The sequence below is a fragment of the Rhodnius prolixus genome, unplaced genomic scaffold, assembly GCF_049639745.1.
Source record: "Rhodnius prolixus isolate KJV_2025 unplaced genomic scaffold, Rpr scaffold_9, whole genome shotgun sequence".
NCBI lineage: Eukaryota > Metazoa > Arthropoda > Insecta > Hemiptera > Reduviidae > Rhodnius > Rhodnius prolixus.
This window is the reverse complement of record NW_027411604.1, coordinates 13,260,028-13,284,131: the sequence shown is the minus strand read 5'-3', so window position 1 is coordinate 13,284,131 and position 24,104 is coordinate 13,260,028. Positions and strand designations below refer to the sequence as shown.

General features: G+C 32.4%; 2 protein-coding genes and 1 long non-coding RNA gene across 6 annotated transcripts in view; all 3 read right to left on the bottom strand.

Moving 5' to 3' along the window:
• Positions 1–283: 283 nt before the first annotated feature.
• Positions 284–3,352, bottom strand: LOC141453972 (uncharacterized). Its single transcript, XR_012458343.1, has 2 exons — positions 3,039–3,352; positions 284–660 (listed from the first exon to the last, which is right to left on the bottom strand). It is a non-coding gene; the product is annotated as an uncharacterized lncRNA (long non-coding RNA).
• LOC141453971 (uncharacterized) lies at positions 710–3,042 on the bottom strand. Its single transcript, XM_074127662.1, has one exon. The coding sequence runs from the start codon at positions 2,762–2,764 to the stop codon at positions 1,004–1,006; it is 1,761 nt and encodes a 586-aa protein (XP_073983763.1). The 5' UTR covers positions 2,765–3,042; the 3' UTR covers positions 710–1,003.
• Positions 3,353–17,020: 13,668 nt separating the features above from the next.
• Positions 17,021–24,104, bottom strand: part of LOC141453907 (uncharacterized) — a 637,650-nt gene continuing 630,566 nt past the window's right edge. For all 4 annotated transcript variants that reach the window (XM_074127531.1, XM_074127530.1, XM_074127532.1 and 1 more), the window contains one exon: positions 17,021–23,751. In XM_074127531.1, coding sequence (XP_073983632.1) covers positions 23,450–23,751 — 302 coding nt within the window. In that variant the 3' untranslated portion in view covers positions 17,021–23,449. The remainder of the gene's footprint in view (positions 23,752–24,104) is intronic.

Here is a 24,104-nt window from a genome sequence, read left to right as displayed (position 1 = left end):
TTGAATGTGCAACAAATATGTCACTTATTTAACTCGTCAAGTTTTTATTATATGAAACAACTAAAAGTAGGAATTGAGAAATAACTTTGCTTACTTATTTATATTACTTCAGATTTAAGATAATTTCTATTTAGGGGCAACAAAAGAAGTAGAAGTATACTAATTTTTGCATTAAAAGCATTTCTGGGAATTGGGGTCCATTTTTATCCTACACAATTAATTTCCCAATTACATACGTTTCGATCTAAATATATAATCGCTGGTCAAAGTCTAGTAGCATCCAAGTGGGAAGTTAGAAAGTGAAGAAATATATGTGTTTTTTCCAAATCGTTAAGTTGCTCATTTAGTTCAGCTTTGGATTTTTTCAGGCTAAGGAAATTGGTTGAAATTATTAGGAACTGATACTTGATCAAATTATGGCCCATTGAGTTAAGAATCCTGAAAGAAACAGATAGGGTGTTAAATTTATTTTTAAATGCATTACTATTAATATTAATGATAATAATAAACATGCGTTGATTTAACTTAAAGTTAAATAAACTCAAAGTGGAGACTATTGGTCTAGGCGCAGGTCAGCCAATCTTCCATTGATGCTTTCTTGAAGTTAACTTGTATAAGCCACTCTTCAGGGACCACGGTCCTTTCATGAAACTATATTTGCTGAAAAAGAAATTACTTTACATGAAAATGAAGAAATAGAAAAAAAAAATTCAAGGAGCAAAAGCATTTCATTTTAAATTAGATTATATATATATATTTTTTATATATGTAATTTCTTTTTTGCAATGGACAAAATGAAATGACCAGAAAATTAACATTAAACTTTCGCTTTGATACATTTAAAATAACAAAAAATAGTTATAATACAATAAAAATTATATACATCGGTCCTTGAATAAATATGTACACAATTAACCTTCCGTTAAAAACATTTTTTTCTTTTTTTAACTTCATTTAGTTTCCAAAATTACGAGACCATGGCACGGTTTTTTTAAATTTTTATTTAGCATGAAGTAATATCCCCTCGATGTTCTATTGGCGATCTAAGGTCCATTGTCCGATGTTCTATTGATGCTCTATGGTCAACCGTTCTATGATCTATTTGTTGCGGGGGAGGAGTTGGTTGTGGAGGTTCAATTGTTGGTCGGTGGCTAAGAGGCGTTCGATGATCAATAGGTGTAGATCGATGAGGACCAGCATTCGCGTCATGGCACATTGCAAGGCCTAAAACTACTGGTGATGGCTGCTGTGGGGGTTGTTGAGGTTGTGGTGGTTGTTGTTGCTGCTGGTGTTGATGTTGTTGGTGCTGCTGTGGTTGATGTTGTTGTTGCTGCGGTTGATGTGGTTGATGATGCTGTTGTTGCTGTTGAACATTATTAGGATTTTGTCTAGTATGTATTCCTTCATGTCGTCTAAGGCTAGATTTAGTAAGAAAAGCTTTACCACAGGTATTGCATACTTGTCCCCTGGCTCCAGTATGTGTAAGATGGTGGTTCTTCAAATGCGACAAAGATTTGAAAGTTTTATGGCATTCAGAACAGGAATATGGCCTTGATTCAGTGTGGCCCGCTCTATGGCCAGATAAATATAATTCAGAAGAAAATATTTTACCACAAATGTCACAACGTACGCAGTCCATTATCCGATCTTCAGTGGCTTTTCTATGTGTAACCACATGCGATTCCAATTCCTCAAATGATTCAAAAGATGCTGAACACATAACACAATTTCTCAATCCTAATCTTGCATGTCCTAATACGTGTTTCCTTAGATTTGATGTGTCACTGAAAGCAAGACCACAAAAATCACATGAAAATGGACGGTTTTTAGTATGTGTAGTAAAATGTCTTTTTAATTCAGAAGGCCGGGAAAACAGTTTATTACAATATGAACAATGATAAGTTTTAGCTTGTAATTCTGCAGCACCACCTTTTAAATGAGTTGTGATATGCTTTTTTAAATTTGATGTATCACTAAATGCTAAACCACAAACGGTACATGCAAATGGTCTTGAACCACTATGTGTTAATGCATGTCTACGAAGATCGGCTGGCCTTCCAAACGATTTAGAACATACTTCGCATGGATATATTTTTAAACCAGGCCTACTAGCCGCTTTTATGCCTGTATGTACTCTAGTATGTCGTAATAGTTCGCTTGGCTTACTAAATGACTTACCACATGTTTCACATTTGTGTGGCAATTCTCCTGAATGCTTCATTAGATGAATCCTTAAGTTGTAAGCAGAACTCAGACCACTTCCACAAATATGGCAAATGAAACGTGAAGAGCAATTATGGCGCGATGGTTCGAATTGTTTATAAGTTTTTTGACACCTGGGACATTGTGGATCTTTGTTATTCTCATTAGTTGTACAAGTACTGCTAGACATAGTTGTATCAGTGCAGTGGACAAATGTATGCTTTTGCAATAAAAATGTAGTCTGAAATGATTGATTACAATAAGCACACTGAAATCCTGGACAAACACATGCCTCCATTGAACAGGTATTACAAGGAGGTCTACGGTCCAATGATTCCACTCTTTTTAAACAACCTGGACAAGCCTCGTGTGGAGAAAGAAATCCGTTTTGGTCGTAATAACTCTGACAGGGCGCACACAGTCCAACTGGCTTGATTGAACACTCTACAGCTAATTCTTGTTTTACATCAATATCTGTATCCTGGCCAAACATAGGCTTCATATAATCTTCCATCTGCAGCAAACGTGCAGGACCTCCTAACATTTCCTGTACATTGAACATTCGAACTATTTAACACTCCACATAAAAAGAGAATAAAAACTAAAACTGTCTACTACTGGAAACAGCTTACTCCTTAGTCATGTATGGCGTACATACAAAACTTTGAAAGTGTTAATATCACAGCAATTGTTTAATAATGGCTAATGTAGATTCAGTAACTGACAAACATAGATATTTCGACTCTACAATCAAATGTATTTGTAATGTTTGCAACAGTTCAGAGATGGTTATTAAAGAATCATTTATTACGGAAAACACTTCACTAAAATCTTACCTCTAAATTCATTATCCATCGAATTGAATAATAAAACTCTTTAGTTTTTATAAACACTTGTTTAACCACAAAATTTTCAATACCTAACTGTTTGGTTATCTAATAATGACAGAATCACACTGCAAAGTTAATGTATATTATTGTTTATAAACGAAATTCACATTTAACTGTGAAATATAACAAAAAACAAACTAAGATAAAATAGGAGTAAACACTAAACAGCCATATTGGGAAGGTAGCGTCAGAACTCTAGGCTATATAGCTCCCTAGCGGCAACTATAGGAACTACAATTTTCTTATTAATTTCAAAGGTTGAAATAAAATTATTAAGACATTTATTTTAAATTTTATAGACTTTAATATATAATCTTTATCGAATATACCGAACACATAAAACAAAAAATTACTAAATGTATGCTTAATCTCTTTTAACTAATAATAACTCTTTTATTTATGTGCTGTACACTTCCAGACTGCAACATTTTTGAGATCCAGTTTTAGATTTGGGAAATAATTATTGTAATAGAAAAACGAATTACCTATAAGTTAACATTCCTAATTTTAACTTTTAGAAAAGGCTATTTAAAGTATTAAAGACTCAATATAATAAGATAGACCTCTGAATTTTGGGCTATCCTAGTAATTAAGGAGAGATCTGTTCATATCTGTTTAAGTTGGTTATAAAATAAATGATGATAAAATAAATTTTAAACTACAGCTGCACGACAAGTAAATAAAAATAACAAAATTGCAGAATAAACCATTCCAAAGGTTGCACAGTATTAAATAATAAATTGATCAAATAATATAGTTTCGCTCACTACTTATTATTTTGGAATAAACAAAAAACACATGCGCATCTATATATTTTTTTTTTTTTAAGAATTAGATTAATACAAAGAAAGAGATATCCAAGAGGTTTGTTAGTTTTGGATGAGGTATGTCACGAATACACACATCTACAATCACAAGCAGTAGAAGTCACGCATGTCCCCGGGCACGGTGCCTGTTCCCTTTCAATATTGTATCAACTTCTTTTTTTAGACTCTGTAATAATAACTAAGACTCAATTTATTTTCTAATTACACTTACATTTGTTAGTCTGTAACTGTGTCTAGAAATTAGAACAATATAAAGATTTATAGTTTTTATACGTACATATAAACAGTGATGAACATCTTGCTATTGAGGAAATATAATTTTTGGAAAACATAAAATATATAACACTTCGTAAGCTCTGTACAACCTAAAAGAAATTAAAAAGGATTGAATATGTTGCTTAAATTTCAAGTTTATAATTTTATGTTTTCTAACGATCCAAATTTGCTTGCAACACTTTTGTTGTCACATGTCTCCATACAAAACAAAATCTGGTGAAAAATAGTTAAATTATTGTGTTGAAAAGATACTAAATAATTTCTACATAAAATTAGGCGCACTAAGCTTTCTAATATTTTGTACAGCTTTTTAAAGAGAAAGTGAGACAGGTTGATGGGTCCTCAAAAATCAATTACTAAATTTTTATAATTACCTCTACATCAGGAAGAGAGGAGAATAAAATAAATTCATTTACTGTCTATTATTTTAATTAATAAAAGTAATTAAATTTATAATAAATGTATTTACACCGAATAAAGAACTGTTATTGTATAATAGAAATTGATAATAATTGTCATAAATAAAATCAGCGTAAATTTATTTCCTTTGTGCACATTATTAATTAAAAAAGAAATAACAACGCAGTATCTGAAATTTTACTATTTAAATTGTAAATAATTTAATCGATAAAATTTTGTACTCACCATTTTCTCCGCTCACAGTGAATATACTAAGTTTTTATTTTCCTTGGACTGTGATGAGTAAGGTGATCCAGCTCATGAAGTTCCAAATTATGAGAAGAAGCCTTAAGTACTAACCAGTTCCTAAAAGATGAACAACAAATGGTAAGAAAGGATAGCTCAGCTTTTTGGTGAACGAGTAAGACAGAGATCCTAGGTTCAAAAACCACGTTTGCTGTTCTATACACGTTAGCCTATAAACATCTACAGACAGCTATTCTATTCAGTGATGGAGAACAGTGTCCGGAGACCGGCAGAGCTTTGAGAAGGTTCCCTGAATCAATGCATTTAGACACTGACACCCCTTAAGGAATAATATTAAACTAAGTGAGCCAAACTTTTATTAAAAGTCACTGACAAACGTGATTCAAAGTTGATTTCTGCTTCAGTGTATTTATTAATATTAATAAAGTTATTACTAAGACAAAAAAGAATTGTATACAGGGGAGCCACGAATTTGAAGCTTCGTTTGCCAAATTAATGGAAAAATAGAGAATTCTCGTCTAGTTTGACTGGAAAGATTAAGATTTCTTTCTTCATTCTTTTACAATCTTTCCCCATCATTTGTTCAAAGCTAGAAGAGAATTTCTTATTTTTCCATTCAATTTTCAGACGTAATTTGAAATTCAGACTACCCCGTGTAAACATTCCATTTCTGGCTTAATTATTAATACACTGAATCACAAATCGCAATCTTTCCAATCAAACTAGGCGAGAATTCCTTATTTTTCTATTAATTTCGCAATCGTAACTCAAAATTCAAGCTACCCAGTGAATATATTCCACCTCTGGCTTAATTATTAGAACACTGAATCACAAATCGCAATCTTTCCATTCAAACTAGGCGAGAATTCCTTATTTTTCTATTAATTTTGCAATCGTAACTCAAAATTCAGGTTACCCGGTGTATATATTCCACCTCTGCCTTAATTATTAATACACTGAATCACAAATCGCAGTCCTTCCACTCAAACTAGGCGAGAATTCCTTATTTTTCTATTAATTTTGCAATCATAACTCAAAATTCAGGCTACCCGGTGTATATATTCAACCTCTGCCTTAATTATTAATCACTGAATCACAAATCGCAATCTTTCCATTCAAACTAGGCGAAAATTCCTGATTTTTCTATTGATTTCGCAATCGTAACTCAAAATTCAAGCTACCCAGTGAATATATTCTACCTCTGGCTTAATTATTAATACACTGAATCACAAATCGCAGTCCTTCCACTCAAACTAGATGAGAATTCCTTATTGTTCCATTAATTTTTGCAATTATAAATAAAAAATCGCTATTCTAAAGATTCTTCTTCTTTGGCAGTCATTCTGTTAAAAACACGTACATTGTTCTTTGTTGGTTCAACTTCTTGATTCGCTTTAATCGCTCCTTCAGGGTCTCTACTTGGTGGTGCGGTAATTGTCGGAGGGCCCCTTGAAGTGATGTTGGCCCTGGCACTTGCTCGGGTAAGCTGGGTGCTGATGCCAGCCTTGTAATTTAGTCAACTGGTTCGCAATCACATTTCATTTTTTGTTTAAAAGGGTGTTTATACCAAAAATAAATAACTAACATGGTACCTCTTACTAGAAAATAAGCTACTTAGTTATGAAACATTACAGTTTAGTATTTAGTACTCAATCATTTTATGTATATTCGCAGGAAACATGTATAGCTTTATGTTTTATATAAATAAATTTGGTATATAGCATGTAATGCCTATAATATTTGGTTGATGTTTAAATAAGTTTTCCTGTTATACTAGAATATTTTGACAGTTATTGATCGTAAAAAGCTTCTATATTATAGTAAGGGTGAAATTCTTTCCCACTTTAGCCAGTCTTCTTTAATAGTTGTTTACAACATGCTACTACTTACTTGTACATTTTTCTACGCAGCAGTTAGTGGGATCCCGAGGGTGATGTAGTTTTTGTGGAGGTGATATTGGAGTTATACAGGGTGAATCAGTAACGTCCATAGGCCTACAGTGTGTACTACACCTGAAGTGGAGTTTAATGACGTATTGGCCAACTTCATATTTTCCATTGTTCTTCAGTGACGTCACTTATTTTATTTTATTTTTTTTTCATAAAAACTATACTTTTTGCAATAAAAATGTTATTACTCAGAAAGTTTTAGTCCGAATTTGATTCTGATGACACGGTTAGAAAGACAGATAAATTTTCTAAAAATTGATACTTAATAATTAACAGAAGCATCTACACATCCTCAAGCTGATGGACCACTTTGAAGGCTTCATTCATCTACTACCTCATCTCCACTTTATTCATTAACTAACCGATTAAAGATGTAACGCTAGTGTTCCATTATAATCACTGCCTCGAAGTCCCTTACTTTAAGGTCCCATAATTCTTGCTAGTTATCTTAATTAATATCTTAATGTATAATCAGCTACTAGAAACTATACACGCGTTTTATGTACTCAATGTTGTACACTATCTAGTAGCTCTTTTAGTTATTCTTACTAGGTACATCAATAGCAATCTGCTCAGTTCCCTACTGCTTACTACTTACTTAAAAACTCTCCGAACTAGATTCTTCTAGAGAGAATTCTAAAAGATCTAGATTCTTTCAAGACATATTCTCATGTTTTTTATGCAACCATATTTATTTATTGCCAATATGCACTTGTAAATTAATCTGAAAATGTTAAAAAAAATAGTCATATTTCTATGGAAAAATGTATTTTTTGGGTTATCTGGTTTACCTGAAGATTGATGAGTAGGATTTTAGTTTTGAACAGAATGTATCCTTCTTTCTGCACACAGGTAAGAGAGAGAAGAAACTTGACGAAGGGACGATGATTGCCAACGATATTCACTCCTAGTGACAATACTCTAGCCCAGCGTTTCCTAACCTTTTTTTGGCTCGCGTACCACTTGGTAGTACTTCATGCTACCACTTCGTAAAAATGATAGTATTTCGTGAAATTTGTTATTCCGAGTGTGTTATTTTACTATAATTATCTTTATTTGTATAGAGATACAATGTATCTGCTACAAAGGAGTTTAAGTTCATGTTCTCTTTATAAACTTTGTAAAGTGTAAGATCTTAGTTTTAAAACTTTGTTTAAATGATAAAAAATTGCTTACATATTTTTCTCTTCAAAATTATTAATTAATTTACAAAGTTCTTCTTTAGGATTATTATATTTGTGCCCAAATCTTCTAAATTAATTTCTTTCAAGCATTCAACTACCTGTAAGTAACGATTAAATTTAATGTTGCTTGGATAGAGCTTACTCATTACAATCAGTCTCTTTAAGCAGATTTTTACATAGTTATCATTTAAGTTCTGTCATATAACTCTTTAACAAAAACTTACAGTTTAAAATGTTAAGTATAAGGGTTGATTAAACGCCAAAAGGTACACAAATCAGCAAGTACCCAACATTTCATTAATACTTCATTGATATTATTTTAAGTAATTTTACTACATTAATTTTCATTAATATTTTTTTGAATTTATTAGATGTTTCACAGACCCTTATGCTGGCCATTTTAATCTATACAATATTTGTTCAAGTAGAACACCATTTAACTTAGATTGACTGTAATAAGATAAATAAGATATGCATATTTTTATGACAGCTAACATAATTATTCCAGTATTTTACTATAAGTAAAATTAGAGGGACTAAATTAAATTACAATTGAGAAATGAATAATTATTGCTGAATAATTTACTTGATATTACCTACGCGTTATTTGTGCTCACGAATACTTTGGAAAGACGAATTCTAGACTGAAATATTGTTTTAAATCCGTGATTCAAATTTAAATAGTAGCCGACTCTGCCTTTGTCTTTTTTTACTTTAACGTGCATGTACATACATACGATATATGTGACTATTCAGAATAAAGAGCATAATAAAGATAAATCAGAAGAATAATTTGGAATAAAGCTAAAATAAAGTACCTATTTAATTACGAAAATATAATATACATTTTATCATAATTATAACAAAAAAATAAAATATTATGAATGAACAAAGGGAAGGGATTAGCTATGCGGTTAGCATATTGGATTCCCACGTGGAGGTTCCGGGTTCGAATCCAGCTGCTGACCCTTAGATTTTCTCTTTCTAAGAGCTTCTTACAGCTCACTGTCCGGGTGATGGACAGAGTTGTCTGTAACGAGAGAACACTGTCCGGAGGCCGGCAGTGCACTGAAAAAAGCTGCGAGCGCCAATAACCGCAGATTGTTGAAGTTGTTGAAGCGACTTAAATCATAAAAAAAAAGAAAAAGAAAATGAATGAACTGGCCAGCATAAGGGTCTGTGAAACATCTAATAAATTCAAAAAAATATTAATGAAAATTAATGCAGTAAAATTACGTAAACATTAATGAATTAATGAAGTTGGGTACTAGCTGATTTGTGTACCTTTTGGCGTTTAATCAACCCTTATACTTAACATTTTAAACTGTAAGTTTTTGTTAAAGAGATTTTTGTACCTTTTGGACAGATTTTCTTTTTTGTATGTTTTGCAAAGTTACATATCTGCTTTACAGATTTTATTAAAATTGGGAATAATAAATTTAATTTTATCATTATAACCTGAAAAGGTGTTAAGTCGGAGTTACTACCACTGGACAGATCTTTTTAAAGAATGATTATAGTTGCGGTCCCCAAGCCATCCTCAATAACAATTTTTTTGAGAAAGCGTTTTGAATAAAATAGGAAGGTAATTTGTACGTAAATAGCAAAATTAAACTGCGATTTCAGTACTTCCCTTTAAGAGGAGTAAGAAAAATAAACTGCGATTACAGTATTTCTCCCTAAAAGGCAAAGAGGCAAAGATTTTGAATCGAACTACAATTCATTGATGAAAATCGGTTCACTCATTGAAAATTTTAACGATTGCAATACTTCCTCTTAGTAGGTGTAAAAGCATGATGGCACTTCACAGCCACGTAGAGGAGCTTTAACCACTTCTTCTTACTAAATTTTATCAAAATCGGACTAACCGTTATAGAAATATTGGTAATAATAGTTTTAGAAAGGGCCTTACTTGGGTGGGGCAAACTCCCCTCCTTATGAGGCACAGCGTCGAGACTTTTAAAGTGCAAATCTGTACAAAATTTCGATTCGAATGACACTTTATTCATGAAAATCGGTTCACGTTTCGATAATTTGAAACGATTGCTATACTTCCCCTTAACAAGTGTAAGAGCAGATCGTCGCTTTAATGTTACGTAGGGGAGCCCTAACCCTGTCATCCTACCAAATTTTATCAAAATCGGGCTAAGATTTACAGAGTAATTAATGATAATAATTTTGGAGGGGGCCTTACATAAAGGGGGCTAACTCCTCTCCCATTCGATGTGCAGCATCGAGACCCCCAAAAGGCACATCTACATAACATTCCGACTCGAATGACACCTCATTCATGAAAATCGGTTCACGCGTTTAGGCGCTACGTTGTTTACAAAAAAGGTAACAAGAAGAAGAAGAAGAAGAAGAAGAAGAAGAACAACAACAACAACAAGAACAAGAACAATTTTTGAAAATGCCGTTTTTGCTCATTTTCAGCATCTTTTTTCTCAATATCTATCAAATCTAGGCTGTTGCAAAAAAATTACAGTTATAAAGGAGGGTTTGCCCTATATTTTAAAGAAAATTTGGGAATTTTATCTTTTATAGAAAAAGAGAAAAAAATTGTCAAAGTTAGGTGTTTTTCAACGTTACGCTTTTTCGTGCAGTTTTTGATGATCAACCCTTATACAACTGTCCTACCGGACAGTTTTAATTATTCTAATAAATTTTCTTTATCTTTTATTGATAATGATTTAGCTTTTCCTAAATTTTCTTTATAGAAGGGGTTTGAAATCCAATTATCATTTGTGTTTTCGGGTTTTGGAAAATACTCCATGAAAGACAATTTTAATCCTGTTAAATGTGCTATTATATTTTCTCGTATATCTTGAGACAGACTAACCTTCTTACTGTACATATTAACAACTGTATAATATTATTAATTAAAATAATTTTTAAGAATTATAGGAAACAACGTTTCTACGATATTTTTATGCCTTAATCTTCTTTTAATTGTTATGTCCGCCATTATTGATTATTTTTCTTGTACCACCAACCAGCAACTCGCGTACCACCAGTGGTTGGGAAACGCTGCTCTAGCCAGAGGAGGCACCGATAAGCGGCGAGTACAGCTTGGCGATGTACCATCCCATCTTCGGTAAAAACAACCATCTGGTTTCCATGGATTTAACAGACTTCCTTTACCTGAACCCAATCACTGTTTCCAAAAGCGAGCTTCATGTGAATAGTCCTTAAAGTAGCAAAACTTTCTAACCTACAATTTATTATAGCTTTATACCTCAGCTGACCACTGTGACGCCAGCTAATCTAATTAAGATATCAAAGGTTGTTATTTCACCTGAACTTTCTATTTATTAAAGGTTTTTATGTCACTCACCATTATGGAGAGGAAAATGTACGTAGCACTTTAACACAACCAGTTCGAAATTACTACATAAAAACTGTATTTAACTGCACGCTCAAAAAATAACCAAAAGAACTTTATTGTAATCGATATTATCTTTATGGCCTAATCATTTTCCTCTCTCTAGGAACTAGTATGATTAAATGGTATATTACTTTCATAATTACTGCCTTCTCTTTGAAATCAATACCGCTTATCGATAGATGAAATTTTAATTCACGTACTTAAACCATTTATAATCCCTGTTACATTCTTTTAACTGAATAAGATAACGTATTTTACAATCGTATCATTTTTTCAAAAATTAAGTCCTTGATCAAAGTAAATATCGACCAAAATATTAATTATGTTTTTGATGTAAAAATGGAGATGTTTTATCTTGGAACGGACAGATGCCATGATTGAAAATCGTTTTATTTTTAAACAAATAACTGATTTAAGATTTCCTTCAAAATGATTTTTTTTTTGGATAACTTTTGGTTTTAAATGCAACATAAAACCGTAATAACTGCTTAATCATCTGTATCTTATGAATGACTCATCTCTCATGTTGGAAAAAAAATGGATGGAATTAAGTTTAGAGATCGTATTTAATGAATTTTCTAAAAGTTAAAACTTATTTATCAAGATATAGAAAGTATTAGTTTGGTTAGAATGAAAATACATCATAAATAATTTGTTTTGAGACAATGTTTGTTTGGCTTTGTTATAATCTAAATTCTCAACTTATTTAATTTCTGATTATTTGCTATTAAAAAACTCTTAATTTTGTAGCCATAATGTTGAAAATACTCGGTAGAATTTATCAAACCTGCTTCCAGATTTATCAACATTAAAGCTTCAATATTACTTCAGTTCAATGATGGATAATATTGACGGTACAAGGTTCTACTTACTCCCGAACATCCTGCCATTCTAAAAGATCACCCACTTCCCTCAAACTGCCGTTCAAGGTTTGTCTCTGGCCTGGATGAACAGATGAACTACAAGAATTGCTAATTTTCAGTATATTGAGGGTTACAGTTACAATAATAGCTTATAAAGGTGTGACTATTAATAAGTTAGCGTGGATTATTGTTACTCCGTTTGAATGGAGTTTTGTTTATTGAAGACAAGTTTTGAATGGATCCATGTAGTTGTTTAGCAGATGCGGCCAGCTAACTTGCCGAAGTTAGTGAGTAATGGCGATGTAGTTAGTAAGAAAGGGGATAATCCTTGGGAATAATTGCTAGGATATCCTGTCCCCAAGCTGTGGGTGCAGTAATCTATAGCTGCGTATGTTCCTACTCTGTGATTGTAACGCCCCTTAATGACCCTCTAAGTGATTAATCGTATTGTTATCCTCATACCTGGGCTCAACTCTCAACAGTTCAACTGCCTCCTTTATCCTATTTAATTTATACCATACGGTAACTCTTTTTCTTTCCTTTTAATGCAGTATACGCTGAATTTTGACCCAAGGCACGCAATCTTTTTGGAAAATTTTGGTTACCGAAGTTCTAGCTCTTTCACAGTATTTTTTAAAGTTAAGTTCTTCTCTAAAGCACTTTTCTTTTTTTTTTTGGTATATTGTTCAGTTTTAATACCTATCTATTATATATGAGTGTAGTTGGGACGAGTGTTGGTCTAGTGGTCAAGAGCTTGGCTTTGTAAGTGGGAGATCCCCAGTTCGAATTCCGTGAATAATTGTTAAAAAAAATTGTTTACAGTAAAGTATGAGCTTCCGCCCCCGTCCACGACACCTAATTGGTAGTTTCATGTTAAGTCTCACCTGAAAAAATAGGCGATTACTTTACAATATAGCTGTAGTCGAAATCGCTTCTCACTAAAGTACTATTCTAGTAAAATAGTTAATAAATTTTGAATGTAGGAATTTTACTTTAAGATTTTTAGAAAAAGAACTGCTTTTCTGGTTGTTCTGGAGATGTGTAATGAAGTTTTCAATAGAAATGTCCTACGAATGATCAAATTGGGCTAAGAAGTAAACCCTGTATACACCAAAATGGTTTTTCTGATGTAACTATTTTTATTATTATTATTACAAACTGAAGACGGGATAGAATAGAAAAATAATAAGATAAAGTTGCCGTTTCTGTGAGACAGAAACCAGCCGTAAGGGTGTAGGGCTTGTTGGAATGTTACAAAAGATTGTTTACATTGTTAGATAACGGTAACGCGGACCAGCAACAATAACAGCAACCCTCCCTTACACATACAAAGAGAAATAAGAGTAGGTACTTCAAACCAAAGAGGTATTCTGGTGAAGTTGGTGAATATAGTAACAAACAGACGGTTTATCTAACCGTCTCACTCTCTTTCTGTTATTATTATCTACTTTTCTGTTATCTCTTCTTCTTCAGTTTCGTATTCTGTACCCACCCTAATAATGTATCTATACTTGAAAATGTATATCTTCTTTTTCTGTCGGTGATGTCGACGACCTTTTTTGACGATGTTCCCTTAATGATGAACGAAATCAGTGGCGCAGCCAGATTTTTTTTCTTGGTCAGAAGAAGAAATTGGTTTGAGAAGTGAATCTGTTACTAATGTTTTTAAAATCTATTTCTTTCATTTAGAAGGCAACGCAGTGTCTCAACGAGATTGTTTCTTAGAATATGTTTATGCAATATGTATTATTGCAAAATAATTTTAGGCTACCTAAATCTCTTTTCAAACTTTCAATTTGGACACCCTTGGAAGACCTCTTGAAGGGTCTCACCCTTTATAGGTTTGGTCAGAAAGAAAACAGAAACGGCCAACACACGAATTGAATATTTTCTGTCGTTGTCAAGGATGTGAGTTGCAGAGAATTCGGCAATTCGGAGAAGAAATTCAAGTATTCAGGCTTTACCCGTGAAACGTTCCCCAGAATCTTGAAGTCTAATCAAACGGATATTGAGAGCACCAAATCCAGTCCGTTGGATCTCGGTGAAATAGGCTGACCATTCAAAAGAATCTAATCTAAACTTAGGTTTAATTTTATTCTCTTCTTAGAGCTGAAATTTTCTAAGTAAGGTAAATTGTCTACATTATTTACATCTTTTTAAAGAATATTATTGGAAAACTTTAAATCTTGCATTCATTTTCGGGAGGCGTGCTGACCCCTGAACCCTCCTTTGGGTGCGCTATGAACGAAGATACTTTGCAAAAAGGCGCCACTGTAGCCAAGCGGTTAAAGGCGAGACCTGCAAAGCTTATATGCATTGTGGTACTGGGTTCGATTCCCGGTCTTAGGCCTTGGATTTTATTTAATGGTTAATAAAGGAAATTTACAGTAAAGTATGTTTGCTAGTCGCCTCCGTCCACGACACCTAGTAAATGGTAGTTGGACGTTAAACCCCGCCTGAAAAAATAGGCGATTACTTTACTTTACTTACTTTGCAAAACTGCCTGTATGAATTGGATTGTGTTAGCAGTTTGGACAGTTGGTCACACTTTCGACATATCCTCCTGGCTGAATCACGCTTGATGTTTATTCACAGAGATACAACGATTTATTGGCAACACTGTGGAGAGAATAACATCCTTCTGGTATCCGATAGTTCTACTCTTTAAAAATCTTCAGTCTCCCTTTATGTAGGAATCATCATTTTGTGGACCAGGATTACTTGGTATTCAGAAAGCAAAACGCAATGACAGTATAAAAGATACGATATTGGAAAATACTTCATAAAGAAAGCTAAGAAATATTGACAGAGGGCTGACAAAGAAGGCATCGACGTGCTTGGTATTATTGTGGCAATGTATATTAAAGAGAAAGGTTATATTGTATTAGAAGGAAGGTAACTGAATGAAAGAGGACACTACATATAATTTCACATGTTTTTTTTTTAGAGATATGTAGCGCAGTGAAGGAGTTCCAGTCGAGGACTGTAAGCAGTGAGGCGGACAGACTAGGCGCTCCACTTGGTGGAGGACGAACTCTTCTGCCTCCAATATACACAGTATCATCCTCCTCCATCTTCGCCTTGTTTCTTCTTTCAGTTTTCTCTTTATTTGGGATTCACTCTATCCCATGTTTACTTCTTCCGTGGCCAGAATCTTATTGGATTCTTATATTCTTTCCATCTTTCTTACTCTGGCCGAGCCAACACTCTAGCTATTTCTTTCTAGTGTTTGTGGAAATCTTTTGCTTCCACTGTGTTCACTAACAACCGGGCACATACATGCGCATACTTACTCATACAAAAAAAAAAGAAGAGGTCTCTGTCTGCTCCCTATTTCAATAACATATAACCCCGCAGGGTCCTGACCTCTGAACTTCTAGGCATGGCTCTTTCGTCTACAGCTAGTAGGAGAAGTTAAGGCACCGGAGCTACTTGTTCCTCCTGCTTCACCCTGGCCAATCTAGACCAGGCTGCACGCACGTATCAACACAACCTTGCTCTATTTGCATCTCCAGAACACAAAATATTCCCCTCAACATTCACCCGCTTAGAATTTTGTATTATTATTATTATTATTCTGGCTTATATAAATAAATTTCAATAAAATAAAAGTAAACAAAGTGTCTAAAACAGCTGGTAACCTCCTCAAAGTCGAGACTCACGGATAAACACAATTTACATAATAATAATCGATACATTTTTTTTTTAAAAACCTTTACATCTTTAAAGTTTTACTAAATGTTTGGTAGCTTACAATACTACGTAGTTATTCTACGAGAAAACTACTCTTTTCAAGAGGGTATTCTACCCAAAATTGCCTCCAAGAATTCCTCGAAAAAATTAATTTCTTTAAAAAAAACCATGAATAGTTAGTTGATTCGGTCCACATCGAAATGTACGTTATGACCTGACACCCAGAAACGAAGAACAGCCTTGACAGAATATAAATAATTCTATTTTTAAATAATGATAATATTATAATAGAACATGTTTTCCCTTATAAGAAGCCCAATTAAACGAAAGTATTAAGGAAACAAAAAAGGCATTTCTCATTAGCATAATTTCATGAAAACAACTTCCATTATACTATTTATCGTTACAGTAAACTTTTTTACCGAACTAGATTCTAGTTATTAGGCAAGAAAAAGTAGGTTTCCGTTCTGCTCTGAGTTACACAGTTTCTAGCTGTTAATATCAATGGTAGGCTGTAGCGGAAGATAGGTCCAAATAGTTGGGTCATTTGGCCGTACAGCATTGAAATGACGAAACTTTTAATAAAGGGACAAACCCTTAACAAGTGATTCCATTCTGGCCCTTCAGGTGTCACTTAGCCCTAACAATGAAATCTGCCACGGGTTTTGGTCATCTTTGTTATCACTTATCACTTCACAATTCCTTTTCAGAACTAGTTCGCACGAAGTTAACGTACAAACTTTTAAATTGTTCCAATAATATTGGCTAACAGAGGATAGAATCAAACTTTAGGTTGTTTCAAGAGTAATTAATTTTGATTAATAACCTATTCAAGTCGCAATTACATTTCTCTTCAAATTCAAAATGGTATGCTCTACAACTTTTGTATTAACTTTAAATGACATCATTTAAAGGAAAGAGAAAACTGATTTCCGTGACCTATGAGACTTTTGTGCCTACTTATAAAATGTCAAAACAAAGATTTATACAAGGTTTTATTATCTCCCATTCTCAAATTTTTTCTTTAACCTAATTTGACTGGGCTATATCGTCCATTTAAGGATAATAAGTTTATGATACCTTAGTGCAATATATTATTTTATTCAAATTCTCTATAAAATAATTGTACACTCTATTTACAAAATATACAATTTTAATGTAACGCACACCTCCTCTTATCATCTCTCAAATCATACACTTTTCTGTTATAAATATCATTTTACAAAATTAATAGTTTTTATGTTTAGTAAATTTACATTTACATTATAATTTATACATTTTTTTTTTTTACTTCATTATTTATGTTATTGTTAGACTTATTTATATTTGTGACAGAAAGGAAGTATTGGTCAAAATATCTTGTGTATACATTTAAATTCTTTTCACAGTTTTGTTTATATATAACTACTTTTGTTTTTATAATTTATCTTGTATATGTATATTTATTTATATAATTAAAATATATAATACTGTATTTCTTTGTAGGCCTTGCCTTAAAAAAAGAAAATAGGAAATAGTCCATTAATCTAATTTAATAATTATACAAATAAAGAAAAAATGAGGGTGATTTAAAATAATTAATTTATATAGCCGGCCAAATCCAAATGAATCATTTTCAGATTTTTGGCGATTTACTTCAGTTGCAACGAAAAATTTTTACCCAAAAATAGTAGAAAAATTATAATGAATTGTTGAGACTTTCAAAGAGGAATTCTGAGCGATTGAATCAGATTTTACTGGCGATTTGATCGAGAATGAGGATGCTTAAGCTTACCTCAAAAATAAATTTAATTTTTGATCCCTAAAGAAGTGATGATTGGAAATACACTGGCTTGTCCTTGCCGGTCGCCTTAAACTCTGAATCTTCATAAATAAAAAAAAGATAAACTTGTTTATTCAATCTCTAAAAATGGATGATAAGTCCGAAATCGGCCAGAATAAATATTCTGTTTATTAAAACTTTCTGGTAAGTGGCTCCAATGATTTTTATCTTAACTTAATTTAGCGATTACAAAGCTTTAAAGGAGGGGTTTAGATCCCATTTAAAGTCTTAAGGGGGACAGTTAGACCATTGAAGGAAATATAGTAAGAGGAACTGGTAAGAATATTCACATCAGAATTGAATTTGTCTTGAATAAAAAGGAATCATGTTGATGACCACAAAGAAGTCCAGCTATCCAGAAACTCCCAGGATGGAAAAATTACATTCAATTCTAAAATGTGGAAGGTTCTGTTATGGAAGTTTACTCTCCATCCAGTCTGGATTAACCAATCTTTGAAGGGCAAAAACAGTAACTGAAATAAGTACATAAAAAATGAAGAGTTACATATGTTGACATTAATTTACTTAGCCTACTTTGTAAACATATGGTTGTTATTAAAGTAACATCAAAAGATTGTTTCATATATGATTGAAGTAACAAACTATAGGCTATAGAGGATTTCACACAATTTTAGTAATCAGATTTCTGTATAATAACAACCTTTGGTAGAGTGACTACAAAGTGCAGTGGTAGACAAGAAATTAGCGAGTCATTCAAATGGAAATATAATCAAACTAGAAGATCTGCCTGTCTCTCTGTCTCTGTCTCTCTCCAATAAAGCTGCCTCAGTCTATGCAGTAACCACAATCCATCTCTATAACTAACCGAACTGAATTACTTCAAAGTGAACAGTTTCAACTTTATCATATGTTCATAATTATTATTATCATTTAATTTATCTAGGTAGGTATATGAATTTTATTTTTAAAATAAATTTTAATTTGAATATGGATTAGAAACTGAAATTAGGCCGGCATATAAATGAAATTTACTCATAATATTTGCATGCTTTATTATTAATTAAATCATTAATCCCTAAACAAGTATAAGTTTAAGAAATAAATATTAATAAATAGTTAGTATAAAAATGATATGTATTTATTGCAATTTTAGGCTCCCTTTATGCAATTTTAATATTAGCGGGTATTGCTAGATACTATTCACTTCAAATTGAAGTGAATTGAGGAAGAATTATTCAAACAATAGAATAAATAATATCAATTAAATCAAAGACAAAAGAAACAATAATTATTGTCAATTCAAACATGAAGGTAAGAAGCAGGCATTTTCGTTACAGGAAACCACTAAATTCGCTGATTGATCAGTGGGCATAGATCTGGGGCTTAGCTTGAGATGAACTGATAAGTTGGTGGCCATAGGTGGTTGGAGTAAAAACTTCGACGTCTAAGACGTAATCGAATTTACAGTCTGCATTCAGAAGAAGAACGATAGCCGCAATTTTGTCTTTAAAAGAATGCCAGTTCACCCGTTCCCGCTCTAATTCTCCATTTTAGGAACCGAACTAAGATTTTTCACATCAATTTGCGAAAGAATTTTGAAGTACTGTGCAGAAAACTGGGGCAGCGGGAAAATTTAAAAAAAAACTGTTGCGAGAAATAGGATAACGATGGGACGTTTAAACAAATGTGTTATCATTGGTTTAGTTATGGGACAGAGGGCCAATGAGGCCTATTGTACGATTATCGCCTTGAAAGGTCTAATGGATCAAACCAAATCTCTTAAGAAGGCTAGGGAAGTGGAACTGCTGTTTTTGCGACATGATCATCTCTGGTTTGAACCTGCCAAACATATATCTGTCTATGCAAAGAGCCTATTTCAGGGGCCGGCAACCCGTGGCTCGCGAGCCGCATGCGGCTCTTTTAACCAAATTGTGTGGCTCTTCAGCCTGTCTAAAATAAATTATATATTTTAATTTTATTGGAAAAAATGAGAATTTCTTTTATTAAAGTAAAGATATTTTTTTAAAAAGAATTTTAACTGTGATTGGTTCGAAATTGAATAGAATTATATTAAAATTAATAGGATTGCCGCCTTGTCATTCAAACACTGGTTTAGCCATTATTTATTTGTTTTTTTACTTCGCAATATGTAAAAATAAATGTGTAAAACATTTAAATATCACAAAATAATAATTTGGGAAATAAATTATTAATACAAATGATCTACAGAGGTTTTTACACCATCATCCTTGCGACTCTTGGTTAAGATTTATTAACATTATTTAAGGAGAAATGGCTCTCTACTTAAAATAGGTTACCAACCCCTGGCTTATTTCAATCCCTCCTTCCAGAAACAGTCGGCAAGGAATATCTAAGATAACCAACCTTAGCCTGTCATAATCAAATAAATATTGAAAAAATTGCTGTTAATAAATTAAAATAAAAATTGGATAGATCAAGATGTGGGATGAAAATAAGTAAAAAGAAAGAAATAAATCAGGTCAAAATTTGCCAATAATTAGAATTTCTCTACAATATTGCGTAATAAAATTTATAAAATCTTTTTTTAGATTACATTACAAATATAATGTTAATTTTTAAAAATACAAATTAATTGATTATATCTTTCCCTTCTATCGTTCTACACTTTTATCCCTCATGAAAAATGGTCAAAATCCCTTAGGGATTATTGGTTTAGGAAGTAATATTGGGTTTAATAGAAAGGAATTTTACAGCGACCTTTAAACTTTAAGGAGGTCACAAAGTAGAGGATTCTGTTATTATAGTTATCAGCTGTCCTACCTATCTTGGAGAATATTATTATTATTAATATTCCTTTTTGAAATAAGAAGGGTTGTAGGGCAATTTGTAAATAATTTAATATATTATCAAATTAATGATAATGATTCTATTTAAAATTATCAGTATATTTATTAGAGCTTTTCTGTAAAACAATTGCCACGGATATAATCTTGTCAATGAATTGAGAATCCAACTACAAACTGATTAGGATAAAAATAATCTTTAAAGCTGTTTTGTGTTTTTAAAGAAAACTTATAATTAAAGCAGACATCACTCTGAAGTCAAACAGTAATGATTTTTTTCCTTTCTCTTTAACATTTTTGATGGACAGATAATTTGTAGTTGCTTCCATCTAGGGAAACAAGGAATGTCTTTTTGTTGCCCAATCATACTCAAATGTTTTAACTACAAAAATAATCAATAAATGGACATGCGAAAAAAAAAACACTGTTCTACAACTTTTCCAGCCCAGGGGTTAATCGCCAAAGTTAGGCATGATCCGGTTATGCAGATTCCGGATTGAAGATAAATTTCAGTAAAACGTTGCAGAAGGAATGGAGTACATGAAACAAAACATATGTAATTGATATCTAGATTAACAGGCGTAAGTCTTGAAAATTCTTTACTTTTTTTCTTACATACCCAACGTTTCGGCTAGGATATATACAGTGATGGATTACAAAAGAGGATACTGGACAGAGTAAGATGTTCCTGCGGGAGATGACACTCTTTTGTGGTTACAACAGTTGACTTAATAATAATAACAGCTCGCCACTTTCTTCTTGATTAAACTTTTATTATGTGGTTATATACAGGGTGAACCAGTAAGTAATGTCCATAGGCCTACTGTGTGTAGTACATCTGAAGTGGACTTCAATGACGAATTGGCCAACTTCATATTTCCCACTGTTCTTGAGTGACGTCACTTCAAATTTTTTTTTCTAAAATCATTACTTTTTTTTGCAATAAAAACGTTATTACTCAGAAAGTTTTAGTCCGAATTCGATAAATATTTCCTAACATTTTCTCAAATATTTCAGTGAGATCAGAAGTAAATGTTTAAAGTGCAATTTTGTAACCTTTTACTTCCTTATTTTAAGACAATCTAGTTTAAAAATTGACTACTGGTCCATCTAAAAGAGTTTTCAATGAATTAAACAACTTGATAAACTAACACTGTTGAGTGCTCGAGAACACTTTTTCTTACAAAAACAAACGTAATTTCTCATACGAAGATAAAAGGAATCCTGGGCAAATGATATACCGTTTGAAAGCCCATTAGACAAGGAAACTTTTATAAAAAGTGCCAGCACCTAGGTCTGATAATGATCACATAAGGGCCTAATGAGTTTTCTTTAAAATTTCGATTACTTATATTTTTCCAGCATTCGGAGGGAGATTGAGGCTGTTTGGAGAATAACTTATGCTTCAAAATGGTATCAATTTTTAGAAAATTTATCTGTCTTTCTAACCGTATCATCAGAATCGAATTCGGACTAAAACTTTCTGAGTAATAACATTTTGATTGGAAAAAAGTAATGATTTTAGAAAAAAAAATTAAAGTGACGTCACTCAAGAACAGTGGAAAATATGAAGTTGGCCAATACATCATTGAACTCCACTTTAGATGTACTACACACAGTAGGCCTATGGACATTACTTACTGGTTCACCCTGTATTTGGTTTAAGTTATTTTTGTTCTTTTTCTATAGTTCATTGTGGTTGGCTATTTTGGCTACTATAAATTCTTTTTTAGTTGCTATTTCTTTGTCCATAATGTTGGAGTTGTTAAGGTAGAACCTATGGTTAAGTGTTGTAGCGTGAAAAGCTAAGGCAGTAATTTTCTTTCAGTTATTTATGTTCTTCTCGTGTTGTTTCATTCTTTTATCTAAATCCTAGAAAGTTCGTCCATTTTACGAGCATTCTTGTAGTTAATTTTGTTCATAAAATTTGAACGTTTTGGTGTTGGGGTGTTCTATTTTATTTTTTTTATTTCGACTGTCTTTCATTGGGTGTAATGTGATGGCGAATGTAATTTTGTTCTTTGCAGGTCTTTTAATAATTTGTTAACCGTTTTCCACACTGAGATAAATAATTTTACACTCAGGTTTTCAACTCTGAATCAAATCAGACATAGATAAGGGAACACATCCTGGCCTAAACGTTTGCACATAGCCAAATATCACGCGAATCGAAAATATGTTTTAAAAAGGTCGCAACATTTTTCTTACTAGTCAGGGAAAGTAAAAAATAAGGCTAAAATTATACTAGAGATTTTTCAAATCTTTAAATTGACTTCAACCTTAAAATAAAAATCAATTATTTAAAAGTATTACTTAACTTATTTATGACAGCAGGGGAGCCTCTTTTTTAAAAAATAAGAACAGCCTAGAAATTAGTAAATAAATATATCATAAAATTGGAACAATTGTCTTATACTATGGTAAAAGACTATGGGGCTGCAAACTTTATTTACATAGTATCTTATATTTACATACTTCAGAATGGATTTCTTATTTTCAGGGCAAAAATATAAAATATTTTTTGCCTTTTTCTTAAAAAAAAACAAACTAATCTTTTGAACAAGTCTTAAGTTTCTTTAACTTATTTACAAAACCATAAATATGACTTAATTTTTCTTTTTTTTTGTTTTCAGTCACTTAAATTTAAAGATTTTTTTGTAAAATAATTTTTCCTCTACTCGACTTATTTACCTTATATATATTTACACAAACATCTACATTAAGGGTTTCCAGATATGTATTAGGTTTTTATTTTCTCTTTCTTTGTTTTTGTACACCGTCTTTTATACTTTCTGAACGAATACAGATCATTCTTTTTCACATTTCTTTCATTTTGTTACTTTGTTGTTCTGATTTCAATATCAGATTGGAAGAAATATTAGCAGACTGTTAACTGCATACAATCATCACCGGTAAACTACCATAAACAAAACCACCAATATAAGAGGCGGTGGTAATGAATGTGTAGCGGCAGATAATGCGCTCGCATGGCATGATAATTGTTCCGGATGTAGATCTAATAATGGCAATGCACGTCCAGCACGATCACGACAGGTTGCCTCTCTAACTGCCCTTACTAAACGTTGTCCACTCTCTGGATCTGTTGTATGTATAACCAAGGATTCTCTTAGCCATCGTCGTAACCAATGGCCAACCCATACTAGACTGCAATCACAGGATAATGGATTGCCTTTTAGCAGTAATCCACCTGAAACAGAATGACTATAGTTTAAAACAAATCACACAGAAATAGTAAAACATTTGCATGTGTTTTTTTTTTGGGTGTGGGACTAAAATGGTTAATTGGTTTTGGTTAATAAATGGTTTAAACCATGGTATTGATCTGTGCTTGGTTTGATCAGTAAATCGGCAATATGTGCTTCAACGTAACGTACAACTAAGGTTGGTAACTTGTAATGCTCTTTAATGAAAAACACTGAAAATAGTTACAATAATAAGCAGCCCCACTACCTGGCGTTATATTTATCTTTATTATATTGTATCAAAAATACAAGACACGATAAAAATTTTGCTCTTAAATAAAAGTGAGGCGCCAAATTT

Coding starts and splice junctions, on each gene's coding strand:
- LOC141453971 (XM_074127662.1), bottom strand. CDS start 2,764: ATGTTCAATGTACAGGAAATGTTAGGAGGTCCTGCACGTTTGCTGCAG.